This window comes from Zonotrichia albicollis, chromosome 19 (assembly GCF_047830755.1).
Source record: "Zonotrichia albicollis isolate bZonAlb1 chromosome 19, bZonAlb1.hap1, whole genome shotgun sequence".
NCBI classification, from domain to species: domain Eukaryota; kingdom Metazoa; phylum Chordata; class Aves; order Passeriformes; family Passerellidae; genus Zonotrichia; species Zonotrichia albicollis.
This window is the reverse complement of record NC_133837.1, coordinates 11,347,293-11,361,919: the sequence shown is the minus strand read 5'-3', so window position 1 is coordinate 11,361,919 and position 14,627 is coordinate 11,347,293. Positions and strand designations below refer to the sequence as shown.

Genomic DNA, 14,627 nt, shown 5'->3' with positions numbered 1-14,627 from the left:
CTTGTCTCTGTAAAAAAAAAAAAAAAAAAAAAAAAAAAAAAAAAAAAAAATTTAAGCAATTCAAAGCTGTTCAGAGCAGAAGATCCTTGATGATTTTTGGGGACTAAAAGGTGTCCTTGGAAGGCTCTTTGTGGGTAATGGCGTTTCATGGTGAACACACAGGGGAAGGAGACCTCGAGGAGAGGGAGCAGAACCTCCCCTGGCTCTCCAAGCAGGGGCTCCTGGCCATGAGTGGGATGATGCTCTGGAGGCAGCAGGTGTGTGCTGTGCTGAGGATTCACCTGCTCAGGCTCAAGCACGACGGAAAATTCCTCAGGGGCATGTAAGTACCAAAGCTCCCACCTGCCCTGGAGCAGCTCAGGAGGGGTTTGAATGCTGCTGGAGATGTTTGGAAGCAGAGAATTAGGTGGGAAATGTTTCAAAGCTGCAAAAACAGGAGCAGTCTGGACTTAGCAGGAGAACTCTGGCTTGCTTAAGTTTTAAATTTCCCCATAAATCACACAATTACTTCTTAGTGGATTTCCCCTGGCCTCTCTTATGGTCTGTTTTTCCATCTAGATTGCTGTTATTTGGAATATTTGTCCTTCCACCACTGATGGTTTTAATGATGTTTCATCTGTGGCACACCGCCAGCAGCTGGGAAATCTCATCTAGCCAGTATTTTCTTCCCACAAAAGAGAAATTTCAAAATAGGTCTACAAACCTCCTCATCTTCAATGACACAGGTGAGGAACAACATGTGAGGCTGACTCACTTTCTGCATCAATGTGAATTTTATTATAATTGACAGAGCAACCTTACAAATGCCAGAGATATATAAAGGAATGTGCATTGAGAGGTGTTTTATTTTGAGCAAAAGCAAATGCAGTTCTAGTGATGATATATATAATATGTAAAAGAGTAATGAACCAGGAAATCTTTAACAAAGAGCAATAAATAAACTAAGTTTGAAACTATATTTTGTTTAACCAGTTGAAATAAATAGAAAAGATACACACAATATGTGTTTGCTTAGAATTTCAATATTTGGGGTTTTTAACATAACTCTGCTTTGCAAGCAGGAACTTGTTTCTAAGAAACTGTTTTTATTTAATGAAAAAAATCCCTCTAATGACTCTAATTTCTGTCCTTGACTTGATTTCAGGATCAGAAATCGAGGATTTCATTGCTGCTTTGAAGATTCAAAACATAACCCCAGAAATAGCCTTGGAGAAAAATATCACAAGCCTTCCAAATTACAATGGAGCTATAAAAATATCCCTGGAAGGCAAGGTGAGGGATATTTTTTTTCCCTTCTTTCATCCTGCACATCAACAGGATTTCCTGAGAAGTATTTAAATGAGAGAAATAAATGCACCTGTGGCCATTACATTCTCTGGAAAAATCCCCTTGCCCAGGATTCTTCTCCTGGGAAGATGAGAAGCCTCAGAGAAAAAGGAAAACAATTCTTATCTCATTTGCTTCTCCTGTGTTTTGCTGGTTTGGAATGGGTTTGGAGATTGTTTACCCACAGGTGATTTTTTTGTTGAATTCTGGTGTGAGTTGTTTTCACTCTTTGGCCAATCAGGCCCAAGCTGTGTTGGGACTCTGGAAAGAGTCATGAGTTTTCATTATTATCTTTTTAGCCTTCTGTAATTATCCTTTCTGTAGTCTATGACATGATATGGTATAGTATGGTATGATGCGATGTGATATAATATAATATAATATAATATAATATAATATAATATAATATAATATAATATAATATAATATAATATAATATAATATAATATAATATAATATAATATAATATAATATAATATATAATATGATATATATGCCTTCTAAGAACATGCATCAGATGCATCATTCCTGCCTTTTTCTGGTAACCTCACAAATACAAGATGTACCAGAAAAGGGAGAATATTATTTTGGCATAATAAGGAGTTTCAGTAGTTTCACACCTCTCAGGGACATGAAGGCCTTTTTTTATTTTGACACCTTCAGAGCCGCCAGTTCACGGTGATGTGCAGCCCAGAGCCCATCAACTGCTTCCCTGTGCTGGTGAACATCCTCAGCAACTCCTTCCTGCGGCTCTTCAACTCCACCGCGCGCCTCCGCGTCTGGAGCCAGCTCTTCTACACGGTCAGGGTCCCCGTCCCTGCGGGGCCAGCACCGCCTGGAGGGATGGGGGCTGCACAGCCTGGGGGCTGGGGGAGCAGCTCCCAAGGGCTGAGGGCAGTGGTGCCACTGCTGCTGGTGCCTGGCGGTGTTTAATTGTCGGGTTTTCGGCTGTTTGAAGGGCCTGGAAAGGCCCGGAGTGGCCTTGGGGCAGCCCGCGTATCGAAGGACGAGAAGAGGCTTCAGTTCTTCTTTCGGTTTTTATGTTTATTAATTGTTTATCTAAAAGATGTTCTTTCAGCCCGACAGAGCTCTGCTCAGCAGTCAGCCATGAGCACACTGTGCTGCCCGGAGGGCAGCCACCTATCTTTATACCCATTGTTACGTGTACAATATTTATCATTTTTCCCCAATACCATTTATTTTTATTACCCGGTGCACTTTTAGTAATGACCAATCCCAAAGTGCCACCATCACCACAGAAGATGGAGGAGAAGAAGAAGAAGAAGAAGGACAGGACACGCCCCAATTCCTCCATCTTACTTCTCTAAACCCCCCTGTACAGAAATCCTAAACCCTGTGTCTCACCTTCTAATTAACCAATCCCTTCACCATTCACCCCGGTGAAGTCCTCCTGTCCTCAGGACTGAGGTCCTGAGATCCCACATTTAATGACGCTGGTTGGGGGCTCTGTACAAATCACAAATGAGACGAGACTGCTGGGATCGTGCCTTGAGCTGTTTTATCTTCCAGCATTGGTGTCATTACTTGGTTATGACAATGGGAAGATGCCACCAGCTCACATCTCAGGCAGCAGACCAAGAATTTAATGTTACAACTCACTTTATAAGCTTTTTGACCAATCACACAAAGCAAAAGCACATTGACAGTAGTTCTATCCAATCACTATAAGGACACGTACCTTTGGTTAAACAATGCTTGCTTATTTCAAATACAATACCTGCTTGTAAGCCTTTAAACACAATGCACAGAGCTCCATTATTAAGCTTCAGCCTTCCTAATATCTTGCATTTCTGCAGGGAGAAAACCCAGAGCTGAAGCACTACATTTTCTTTGGCTTGTTCACCTACCTGCTGGTTTTGGCTGCTGGTTTGCCTCCTCTCTTTGCCATGAGCAGCGTGGAGGATTACAAGGTAAAGAGCATGAGGATTGAATACAATGCAAAATATCTGGAGAGCAGCAGTGGGGAGGCTCTGGCACAGATGCCCAGAGCAGCTGTGGCTGCCCCTGGATCCCTGGAATGTCCAAGGCTAGGTTGGAGAGGGCTTGGAGCAGCCTGGGACAGTGGGGATGTCCCTGCCATGGCAGGGATGATCTTTAAGGTCCCTTCCAACCCAAACCATTATGTGATTCTGTGGTTTCTAGGTAGGATGTTAGAAGAAAATCAGGCAGATCAGTACCAAAGTGCACTTCTCTGCACCCCAGGGAACCAGCTGGGGCCCACAATAATTTGGATGTCAATAAAGCTTTTGAGATCTGAATGATTTAAATTTTTTTCCTTTTAGGAATGATGTGGTTTTAAACAATGGCTGAACTAAGAATTGGAAGTACTGGAAAGGAGAGAAAGGGAGGAGCAAGGGAATAGAGAAGGAGCAGGGTTGATGTTTTAGACTCTCCCTTTTCTCACTTTTGTCACTTTTGCAGCTCCAGGCTCGCTCCCAGCTGCGGCTGGCGGGGCTCTTCCCCTCAGCCTACTGGTGTGGGCAGGCTCTGGTGGACATCCCCTTCTTCTGGAGCCTCATGTGCCTCATGTTTGGGCTGCTGGTGCTCTTCACCCGCATCTGCCCCTTGGAGATCCGTGCTGTGCTGACCCTGGTGAGCTCTGGGCCAAGTGGGTGAATGGGAACAGCTCCCTGCCCTCGTTTCACTGCAGGGTTTGGCTTTAGAGAGTTCATTTGCAATGGGTTTCTCTGGGCAGGTTTCCATATATATTCCCAGGCATCTCCTGGTCACTGATGTCTCTCTCTCTGCAGCTTGTTTGTATCTTTGGTTATGGAATATCTCTTGTCCTCTTCGTTTATTTAATGGCCTTCAAATTTCACATGGGGCGAAGTAATCGTTACATTTGGTCCTTAACCTTCATTCTGGTAAGTGAGGAGAACCTTCACTCTGAAATGTTTGATTTACACACCTTGCACTTGGGGCTTCATTTCACATTTACATAAATCAATTTCAGTTTATATCAATATTCAGCAGAATAACCTGAATCACTGACAAATATCCCGGGTTTTAGCAACAATACATTAATGTTGTAAATAGTTTTTCTGTTTTCTTCCAGGTGAATTATGTTGCTTTTATGCACAGTGACCATCATGAAGTGCTTTTCTACATCTGCCTGCTGATTCCTATGTTTCCACCTGTGGGCTGGATCATGTTCTGTGGACTAGTAAGCAAAACACATCCTACTAAATTCAATAATTACCCTAATGGTGCAAAAACTGGCAAAGCAAGAGGGACTTCCCAAATTCCCAGTCAAAAGGCGAGAAAGAGGGAAAAGGAAACAGGAGAAGTTCCAGGCTGTTGAGTGAGAGAAGAGGCCAAGATTTGACCCGTTAATCCTTTGTTTGATTGGGGTATTTTTGGTTTGTTTAGTCACTAAGAGCTGTTACAGTGGCTGTATTTGGGCAGCAGGGTGGGATGGGAGGGGAAAGTGTTGGAATGGGAGAACCAGGAAAGAGGAAATGAGCTGGGAGAAGGCCAAAGACCTGGGAAGAGAGAAGCAGTGATGGAAAAGGTCGGCTTAACCTGGCTGATTTCAATCCTCTGAATTTCTGTAGCCAGGAGAGCCACAACCCACTGAGGCAGTGAGAACCAAATTAAAAAATGCAGATCAAAGCTCCTTTATCCCATCCTGAAGAAAAGCTGAACATCCCTACCTGCCCCTCTTTCTCTGACCCTGCCCTGAGACACACCGTGCTGAGGAGTTTTCTAATTGACTGATCTCCTTTTCTTCCAGAATTTCCTCATGTACCACGATTTCATCATTTTTGAGAGATGGAATTACGTCTACATGCCTGTCTTTGCAGTAAGGAGGGACTTGGAGATGGTTGTTTGGGCAGGGATGACTGTCACTGATGCAGGAGGCTTGCACTGGGCTTGTAAACTCTTCCCCATAATTAAGGATGGGTTTTGTAGTCAAAATTTAAATTTTTAGTCAAAATTTTAAAATTTTGTAGTCAAAATTGAAATTTAAATTAGTCACAATAAAATGTTGGCAAGGGAGGCAAATTCCAAGCAATCATGGGCTTGTGCCTCATGTGGTGCTTGGATGCTGCAAAAATGGGGCAGGGGCTTAAATGGAGCTCATGTAGAAGTCAGAGATATTATTAATAAACTGATCATGCCAATGCTGCTGCTACAAAAGGATGAGAGGATCTCCCATCCCATGGGATGTCTGTTGGAGTGCAGGTGGATTATCTGGGCTAGAGCTGCTGTATGAAATCAAGGCTTTTGCAAATAATCTGCATATCAGAGAGGAATATCTGCAAAGCATCCATTTAGCTCCTTGCCCCTGCAGACCTTTTCAACAGCTGAAATTAATGAGATTAATGCATCCCTTTATAATTAAAATTAAGGGGGTGTGTTGTTACCTTGTCTGCGCCCAAACCTAACGAGTGTCTGCTTTTCAGCCATACATCCACTCTGTGGTTTTTGCTTTCCTCCTGCGCTATTTGGAGATGAGATACGGAGAAGCAGTCCCAGGGTTTGATCCCATCTTCAGGTGGGTCCCAGGGGTTCTTTGTGAGCCACAATTACCCCAGGCTGCAGGGTGGGCTTGGAGCTGCACAGCCTGCTGACAGCACGGGTAAAACATGTCATGTGAAAAACAACTGTTATGTTATTTTTCAGTGCGGTCAAAGTTGACAAGTTAAGAAATGCTTGTAGTGTTTTGTAATTAGGAAATTGTTGGCTTCTGATTGCGAAGTTGTGAATTAGAGCATCAGTATTGTCTCACCCTTCTCATGAGACCGCAAGTGGAAAAAAAGTTTGTCAAACGCCCCTCAGTTGCCCCACCTGCGGGTCAGAAAGGGGGCTCAGTGTGACCCTGCCGCCCTCTAGGATCCAGCAGAGCCGGGAGGAGCCCCAGCAGAACAAGGAGCCCCCCGGAGAGGAGCCCCCCGAGGTGCGGGCGGAGCGGGACCGCGTGCGCGCCGCGCTGGCCTCGCTGCAGCGCCAGCAGGTGAGCCCAGCCCCGGCCCTGCTTCCACTCCCCATCATCTCCATCCTCCCAGCTCCCTCTGCTTCCTCAGCCCGTGCACTCAGAGCCCAGGACATCCCTCTGGCTGCCCTCGAAACCCTGAGAGGGGCTCGGAGACCTTGGCACAACAGCCCAAGACCCTGTGCCTTTGGTTTTGACCCATGGAGCAAATTACCAACCTTATCTGAAGATCTGCAAACCCCAAAAGTTTAAGTAGGATGATAGTTAGTTTATCACAGGGTGAAAAGTAGAATTTTGAGGTTTTTAGAATGGGTACTCGAAGTCCCAATATAGAAGAATTTGAGTGTGCCCTGTCCTCCTTCTTTCTTCTTTGTAGCCTCCGTGTTTTAAGTGATGTTGGCACTTTTAGATTAATTCAAGGTAGAAACTCACTGTCTAACATTAGTGATAAGTATTAAGAAGTTATTGTAATTAATTACATTAAAAAGACAACACTGCCTCTGGGGGTGGTCAGTGTGCCTCAACCCGACCTGGCAGACAGACCTCGGCGAGTCAGAAAAAGAATTATATAAATAAGAAACAATAAACAATTTTGAGAATGAGAACAGATAGAAAAGAGACTGTATATATCTCAGAGTCACTCTGACCAGCAGAAATCCCGGGAAGATGTGATCTCGCCATCCAGCCCACGGTGGCACCACAAGGACTTTAACTGGCCCCATAATTTTTATTCCCATCCTGCATATTTTCCTGTTTTGGTTTTTTATTTTTTAACCTCTGTTTCATGGCTTTTTAATTTAGAAATTTCTCTTTTTCAAAGTCCTTAATGGTAAGAACAGATCAGCTGTCTCATGGGGTAGGAGGAGAATTTTTATTTCCCTCTCTGTCTCTTCACAGGACTTGGTTGTTGTCAACGGTTTGCGCAAGGAATATGAAGTCAAGACAGCCACTTCCATCTTTAAGAAAGGGAAGAAACTTGCTGTCAAAAACCTCTCTTTTGGTGTTAAAAAAGGTTCAAGTACTTTTCTGCACTTCCTATAATATAAATACTAAAATCTAAATTGAAAGTTTTGTTTGGAGGCAATATTTTTGTTAGAATTTTCTTGTGGGCATTGAGACCTGGCACTCTGGGCTCCTGCATTCAAAATTTTAATTTATGGGGATAAAACAACCCTTTCTGCTACTGTACTTCTAAATATTACATAGAACACAGGGGAGCAGTCACATTACCAATAAATATTATTAACAGTTGTTGCATATTTGTTCCAGGAGAAGTCTTAGGTCTGCTAGGACCCAACGGAGCTGGGAAAAGCACAACTCTGAACATGATTTCTGGAGGTGTAGCAGTGACTGCTGGGGAGGTAGGTGGCTCCCTGGAGCAGCTGCAGAATTGACCTTGATGCATTTATAAATTAAGAATGTGATAAGGCAAGCCAGCAAAATCTTCCTACTATCAGGGGATATATGGATGTTTATGTATAATTTATGTGTCCTGGATATTTACAGAGCTGAGAAAAAAAGTGTTGATTTATGCCAAGCATAAATTGTAGCGTTCATCAAAGTCAGTGTTACAGATTTAAGAGTCTGAGCAACAGGAAATCTTCAGCTGGCATTGGAAACCCATTGTGAAATGTCTCGAGCCCTGTAAGAATTGTTGACATCTAAAAAACCCCAAAAATAACACTCTCCATAAACAGCCTTGCAAAACCAGGAAACTGAAAACAAATGTGAGCAGCGTTGGGCCAGTGACAATCCATCATTAATTGCGTGCAGAATGATTAATGGCATGTGCTGGGGGAGGAGAAATGCCATTGCTCTTACAGATTTGGGACTGAAGGTTGGAAATAGAAAAGTATTACTAGGAAAGGACAGGCTGGTGTTGGTAATATCACCCAAAGTGAAAAAGCAGATGGAGCAGGATCACCCTGTCGTGGAGGGTGACCACTCCCAAGTGGCTGCTGACCACACAACTGCTTGCCTTGGCCACTTGGACGGGGCTTGGGGCAACCTGGGCTGGTGGAAGGGGTGGGATGAACTCTGAAACAACTCCAAGCCAAAGCACCCTGTGATTGTGTGACCCCACAACCAGAGCTGTGTGTCTGTGCAGGTGCTGTTCAGGGGCCAGGATAAAGCTGCCTCATGCCCAGGGGCAACCTGAGCTGGTGGAAGATGTCCTTGCCCATTGTAGGGATGGGGTGGGATGAGCTCTGAGATACCCCCCACCAAAGGGATTGTGTGACCCCACAATCAGAGCTGTGTGTCTGTGCAGGTGCTGCTCAGGGGCCAGGATGAAGTCCCCCCATTTGTGGGGGCCATGGGCTGATGGAAGATGGCCCTGGGCTGGTGGGAGATGTCCTGCTCATTGTAGGGGTGGGATAGGATGAGCTCTGAGATCTCTGCAAACCACAGGGATTGTGTGACCCCACAACCAGAGCTGTGTGTCTGTGCAGGTGCTGCTTGGGGGCCTGAGCTGGTGGGAGATGTCCCTGCCCACGGTAGGCGTGGGATAGGATGAACTCTAAGGTACCTTCCAGCCAAATAAGCCCCCTGTGACTGTGTGACCCCACAACCGGAGCTGTGTGTCTGTGCAGGTGCTGCTCAGGGGCCAGGATGAAGCCCCCCCATGCCCGGGGTCCCTGGGCTGGTGCCCACAGCAGGACCCTCTCTGGCCACACCTGACCGTGCTGCAGCACCTGGAGGCCTTCACTGCCATCAGGGGAATGAGGGAGGAAGATGCTGCCCTTGCCATCAGCTGGTAGGAAGCCAAATGATCTCATCTGTTGGTTCTGCCTCCCTCCTGAGGTGGGGAGCCTTCCAGCCCGTCTGTTGCTGCTGGAAATGAAGGTTTGGGACTGTTTTCAAGCTAGGAATGATTTATTGCTCAGATAAACATCAATCTCAGAGGCCGTGAGATTTTACAGGAGCAAGCATTTGGCCATAGCTCAAGAGTATTCGCAAGTTTGTTCATTACAAAGCAATCTAGAACTTTCTAAACCAATGGACAGTTGCCACTGTTCATTTATTTATTATATTATAGAATTTTAGTTTGCTTTTCTAATCTAACACCATTACTAATCCTGCTGCAGTGCAGATACTTTTGTCTAATGGCTTCTGTCTCACAGGCTCACAAATGCTTCAGTTATAACTTCTAAGCTCTCAGCTTATTCCATACAATCCCACCCTTATTATAAACCCTTCACCATCTTATCAATACAGTTCCTCACTTACTTAAGGCATACTCTCACCTACAGCTATAGAAATATAAATTTATTATTTTTCTGCTTAATATCTGTGTGTTGTATTTTTGCGTCAATCTAAGCTTCTTCCAATGCTGTAGATTAAATCCTTCAGTGTCTGAGGAAGTTTCTGTTTTTCTGATTTCCACACCAGCCCAATCACTCTGTGTTTTATAGGGTGGGGAAGGGTTTCTCTGTTAACAAAACTGACTCGTGTGGTTAAGAGACAACGTCTTCAATGCCTCTCCTTAGAGACGTGGCTTCTCCTGATGGGGTCTGGTGTTTTATACTGTTCTCAGTCCCTTGCCTATGAAGATTGTAACACAAGTTTACCTGGGAATATTCAGAAAAAAAACCAAACTTGTCTCAGTTCATGGGTAGTTGCATGAGTAACTCACTTCTCTCATTAGCTGTACTTCTTGCCCTAAATTTCTGCAAAAATTCCTCAATTTAACATCCAAGTTAGGAGCAGAATCCCCAAGTAACCCAAAGTGATGGATATCAACCAAAATACGTTAGTGTCTGCTTCCTCAGCTCCCCTGACACAGAGATGGTCATTTGAGGCTTTTCCCTTTCCATTCCCCACAGCATAGGAAGAACCTTGGATCTCCTGAAGCATTTCAAGACCCCAGCAAGGAGTTTATCTGCTGGAGAAGCCAGAAAGGTGCGTATTGGATTTGTCTTTGCTACTTCCCCAAGCCCTGCTCACTCTTTCTTGGACGTGGTACAGAGGAAACCTTCAGCTGAGTGGGTTCCTGGCATCATTCATTTTCATCAATACCTTTTGAATCCATGCTGGCAGGATTCCCTCCCTCCTCCTCACCCCCTTTTGCCATTCTTTAAGTGCTGACCACAAATTGGATTTACAATCACCTCTTCACGCCCCACCACCTACATCTTCCAGTAAATGGGATGGAAAACCACTTCACTTTCACGTCTTTGGTAGGCTCAGGGGTTCTGGGGAAATCTGATTTTGAGAGATTAAAACATTAACTGAGAACACCTGAAGTGGGATTTTTTTAAATCCCTGTTCCTTTTGTACTTCGGAATCAAGAGCTTCATCTTTGAAAAATTCATGGGGATTAAGGTGCACCAGTTTTGCAGGTAAATTAAGGAGCCCTGACCTGATGTTGTTGCCATTCCAGCTGTCATTTGCTCTGAGCATCCTGGGAGGCCCAGCAGTGATGCTTTGGGATGAGCCCTCCGTGAGCGTGGACCCCAAAGGGCAGCGCCGCATGTGGTGAGCAGCCCTGGCCTGGCAGGAATGGGAATCTGGGGCAGGATTAACAGGATGGGCTCACCCATCATTGCAGGAACTCTTGGGCAGGCAGAGGGGACAGTGGAGATCTGTCTTTTCTCTGTTTCCCAATGCCCAGGGGATGGGGAGAGCTTGCTGAGCTCCTCACTCAGCTGGCAGCAAGCCCTGTAACATAATGGTCAATTAAACAGCCCAAAAATTGATCCCATCATGGTCATTAATACACCCCAAAAAATGACCCCCAAATGGTCATTAATACACCCCAAAAAATGACCCCATAGTGGTCACTAATACACCCCAAAAGATGAACCCATCATGGTCATTAATACACCCCAAAAAATGAACCCATGATGGTCATTAATACACCTCAAAAAATGACCCCATGATGGTCATTAATACACCCCAAAAAATGAACCCATCATGATCATTAATGCACCCCAAAAAAATCTCAGTAGGCACCAGCTGAACCCATGCATTCAGTACAAAAGCCCAAATTTCTGTTTTTTCTTCAGAGCAAGGGAAGAATTTGTAGGAAGTTCTCCCTTGAGTCATTCAGGGCTGGTGTTTGCTTCAGCTTTTCATCAGTGCAAAATTTGGAGGAATGCTGACATGACAAATCACAACATAGCAGTGGCATCCAGGTCATCTTTAAATGAGAAAACTGAGGTCTTTTAAATAGATCTCTGCTTTTTAATAACTTTTAAAAGTTGTTTCTATGGAGGGAGATATAGACCAGTGTTGGAGCCCTGGATGCTGAGAATTTTAAACTTTCTGTGCTGAAGGGCACAGACCCACAAGAAAATACTGCAATTGGCCTGAGGCTGTGGAGAAGCTTCCAAAATTGATTGATAACCCTGGGATTATGGGTGTAGAGTTTGATTAGAAGTTTGTAATATCACAGGGTGGAAAACTTAGAGTTTGGGGTTTTAGAATATAGTAATAAATATAGAGCAAGGTGGAGGTTTTAGGGTGGAAGCTACTCCTTCTTCTTCACCTTCTTCTCCTTCTTCTTCACCTTTTTCTTCCTTCTTCTCCATGGGTTGGGGTGGTTTTGTGCAATTGGACAGAAAAGTCTGCATTGCAGACTTCAAGTGATCAGTTACTGAGTTAAAAGTGAAAATAATTTAGGTGTCATTCCTTAATTGGACAGTTTGGCTTCATAAGACCTTGTATAGAAAGATAGTTAGCTGCTGTGTATCCTGTTAGTAGAATGGTGTAGACCTGATGACTTTTAATACAGATAAGAAATACCAAACATCTAAACCTGAACACGAAATACTGTGTGTAGCGCTTCAATCCCCACCTTGGCAGAGGCAGAAGAAGAAGCAGGGACATTTCCCGTGGCCGTTGCCAGGAGGTGACTGTGGTCCCTGTGTTGGCAGGAGGATGCTGGAGGCCTCCATGCGGAGCAGGGAGCGGGCAGCCATCCTGTGCACGCAGTCCCTGCCCGAGGCGGCGGCCATCTGCGACCGCGTGGCCGTGCTGGCGTGCGGCCGGCTCCGGTGGGCACGGCACCTGGGCTGGGCTTGGGGCTGCCTTGGGTTGGATTGGGGTTAGTTTGGGGCTAGTCTGGGTTGGTTTGGGGTTAATCTGGGGTTGGGGCTCGTTTGGGGGTCGTTCGGCTTTGTTTGGGATTAGTTTGGGGTTAATTTGGGTTAGTTTGGCTTGGTTGGGGGTTGGGTTTATGTTTGGGTTAGTTTGGTTTTGGTCTGGGTTAGTTTGGGGTTAATCTGGGGTTGGGGTTCATTTGGGGTTAGAGTGGGGTTATGCTGGGGTTTGGTTGGGGTTAGTTTGGCTTCATTGGGGGTTAGGGTTATATTTGGGTTAGTTTGGGTTTGGGTTTAGTTTGGGGTTAGTTGGGATTATTTTGGGGTTAATCTGGGTGTTGGGGTTTGTTTGGGGTTCTTTTGGCTTAGTTTGGGGTAAGGTTGGGGTTCGTTTAACTTCATTGGCGTTTGGGGTTCATTTAGCTTTGTTGGGGGTTGGGGTTATGTTTGGGTTAGTTTGGGGGTTGGGGTTATTTTGGGATTATTTTGGGGTTAGCTGGGGTTAGTTTGGTTTTGTCAATTCCTAATCTAATGGCAAATACTGGTTTGGGTGCTCCCACGTGTGTCACAATCAGTTTTGTGGGAGGTAGCACGGCATGAAGAGCTGACGAATAAGAGGATGCACAACCACTCCTCAGCTCCCTCAAGCCATGGATTTATTTTCTGGTTGTGGTGGTCTGAGCCATGTTTCCCCTCCTCTGCAGGTACATCGGTTCCCTTGAGGATCTCAAAAGGAAGTTTGGCACCAGTTACCGCCTAGAACTCAAGATGACAGACGCAGGGCAGGGCGATGCTCTGCACACCGAAATCCTGAACCTCTTCCCCCAGGCAGCTCGGCAGGAAAGGTCAGTGCCCATGGGCTGCCCACAGCCCGGATTTGGGTTGGGATGCTCTCTTCCTCCTGCTGACCTTGCTCAGTGATTCACCTGGAGCACAGTTATCCTACAAACCCCCCAAACTGCACTGTGACCGTGCTCACAGGGGTCTGAGGGTGAGGGAAGAGATGAGGATCTGACTCCGTGTTTCAGAAGGCTCGATTTATTATTTTATGGTATATATTACATTAAAACTATACTAAAAGAATAGAAGAAAAGGTTCTCATCAGAAGGCTGGCTAAGAATAGAATCAGAAAGAATGATAACAAAGCTTCTGTCTCAGACAGAGAGTCCGAACCAGCTCACTTTGATTGGCCATTAATTAGAAACAAACCAACATGGACAAATCACAGATGCACCTGTTGGATTCCACAGCAGCAGATAATCAATGTTTACATTTTGTTCCTGAGGCCTCTCAGCTTATCAGGAGGAAAAATCATAAGGAAAGGATTTTTCATTAAAATATATCTGCAACATGCACTGCTGAGTCACAAGATGAAGAATTCATTTTTTATCACTTTTTCAGGACTTCTTCCATGCTCACCTACAAGATTCCAGTGGCAGATGCACTACCTCTGTCCAGGTCTTTCTCCCAGCTAGAAGCAGGTAAAAGGAAACAATCAGTTAAATAAGGAAATCACTTTCAAATGGTTTCTGTGGGTTTGGTTTTTAAGGATGCTTTCTCCATCCCTCCGCAGCCAAACGGAATTTCAAGCTTGAGGAGTACAGCTTGTCACTGAACACTTTGCACCAGGTAGGCTTGTGCAGGAGCTCCAGGTTGGGAAAGGAAGAAATAAGCTGTGACCACCACAAATACAGCCAGGCCATGGCAATGATGGGGTGCTTTCCCATTGCAGGTGTTTGTAGACCTCACCAGGGATGCAGAGGAGCACGACCTGGAGGTGGCATCCAACGGGGCTGTGGAGCAGAGACCCCTTCAGCCCTGATTGCTGGAGCCACAGTGGGAAATATTCCATGCATTTCAGCAGTGTGACTGCATTTCATCAGTGAAATCACTGGTGGCTGTGGTCAGCTGCAGCCCCAGCACTCGCTGACCCACGTCACAGCACACACAGCCCTGCAGGTGTTCTGCCTCACAGAGAAAAAAAAAGAGTTATTATTTTAATAAATAAAGCCTTTATCCTTTGACATATCTCATCCGTGCCCCTGCTCAGGGTGGCTCATGGGGCTTGAATTCCTGACCCCGAGGCTGTGAGGAGCACTGGGCTGGGAAAGGAGCTCAGTCCCTGGGGAGAACCAGGAGCAAACCCTGGGGAGGCCCTGACACCTCTCTCATCCATGGCAGGAGGACACCAGGTCTCTGCCTTGTCAGCCCTGAGAATCCTCACCCTCTGCCTGGTGGGATGTGGTCAGCACAGCTAGCCTGATTCCTGGGAGAGAGAGGGACCAAATTTTGACCCAAAAGCT

At 45.4% G+C, this 14,627-nt stretch overlaps 1 protein-coding gene across 2 annotated transcripts in view; it reads left to right on the top strand.

Moving 5' to 3' along the window:
- The window catches only part of LOC102073609 (ATP-binding cassette sub-family A member 9), a 32,022-nt gene extending 17,674 nt beyond the window's left edge, over positions 1-14,348 (top strand). The window contains exons 19-39 of one of the 2 annotated variants that reach the window (XM_074555020.1): positions 163-322; positions 559-725; positions 1,145-1,272; positions 1,990-2,127; positions 3,144-3,257; positions 3,769-3,939; positions 4,098-4,211; positions 4,403-4,510; positions 5,081-5,149; positions 5,754-5,845; positions 6,184-6,304; positions 7,181-7,295; positions 7,553-7,644; positions 8,875-9,038; positions 10,108-10,183; positions 10,665-10,759; positions 12,160-12,279; positions 13,029-13,169; positions 13,726-13,805; positions 13,898-13,953; positions 14,057-14,348. In XM_074555020.1, the coding sequence (XP_074411121.1) occupies positions 163-322; positions 559-725; positions 1,145-1,272; positions 1,990-2,127; positions 3,144-3,257; positions 3,769-3,939; positions 4,098-4,211; positions 4,403-4,510; positions 5,081-5,149; positions 5,754-5,845; positions 6,184-6,304; positions 7,181-7,295; positions 7,553-7,644; positions 8,875-9,038; positions 10,108-10,183; positions 10,665-10,759; positions 12,160-12,279; positions 13,029-13,169; positions 13,726-13,805; positions 13,898-13,953; positions 14,057-14,146 (2,411 nt within the window). In that variant the 3' untranslated portion in view covers positions 14,147-14,348. Of the gene's footprint in view, positions 1-162; positions 323-558; positions 726-1,144; positions 1,273-1,989; positions 2,128-3,143; positions 3,258-3,768; positions 3,940-4,097; positions 4,212-4,402; positions 4,511-5,080; positions 5,150-5,753; positions 5,846-6,183; positions 6,305-7,180; positions 7,296-7,552; positions 7,645-8,552; positions 8,624-8,874; positions 9,039-10,107; positions 10,184-10,664; positions 10,760-12,159; positions 12,280-13,028; positions 13,170-13,725; positions 13,806-13,897; positions 13,954-14,056 lie in introns of those variants that run through there. The other variant, XM_074555022.1, reaches the window with a different exon arrangement.
- The last annotated feature ends 279 nt before the right edge of the window (positions 14,349-14,627 follow it).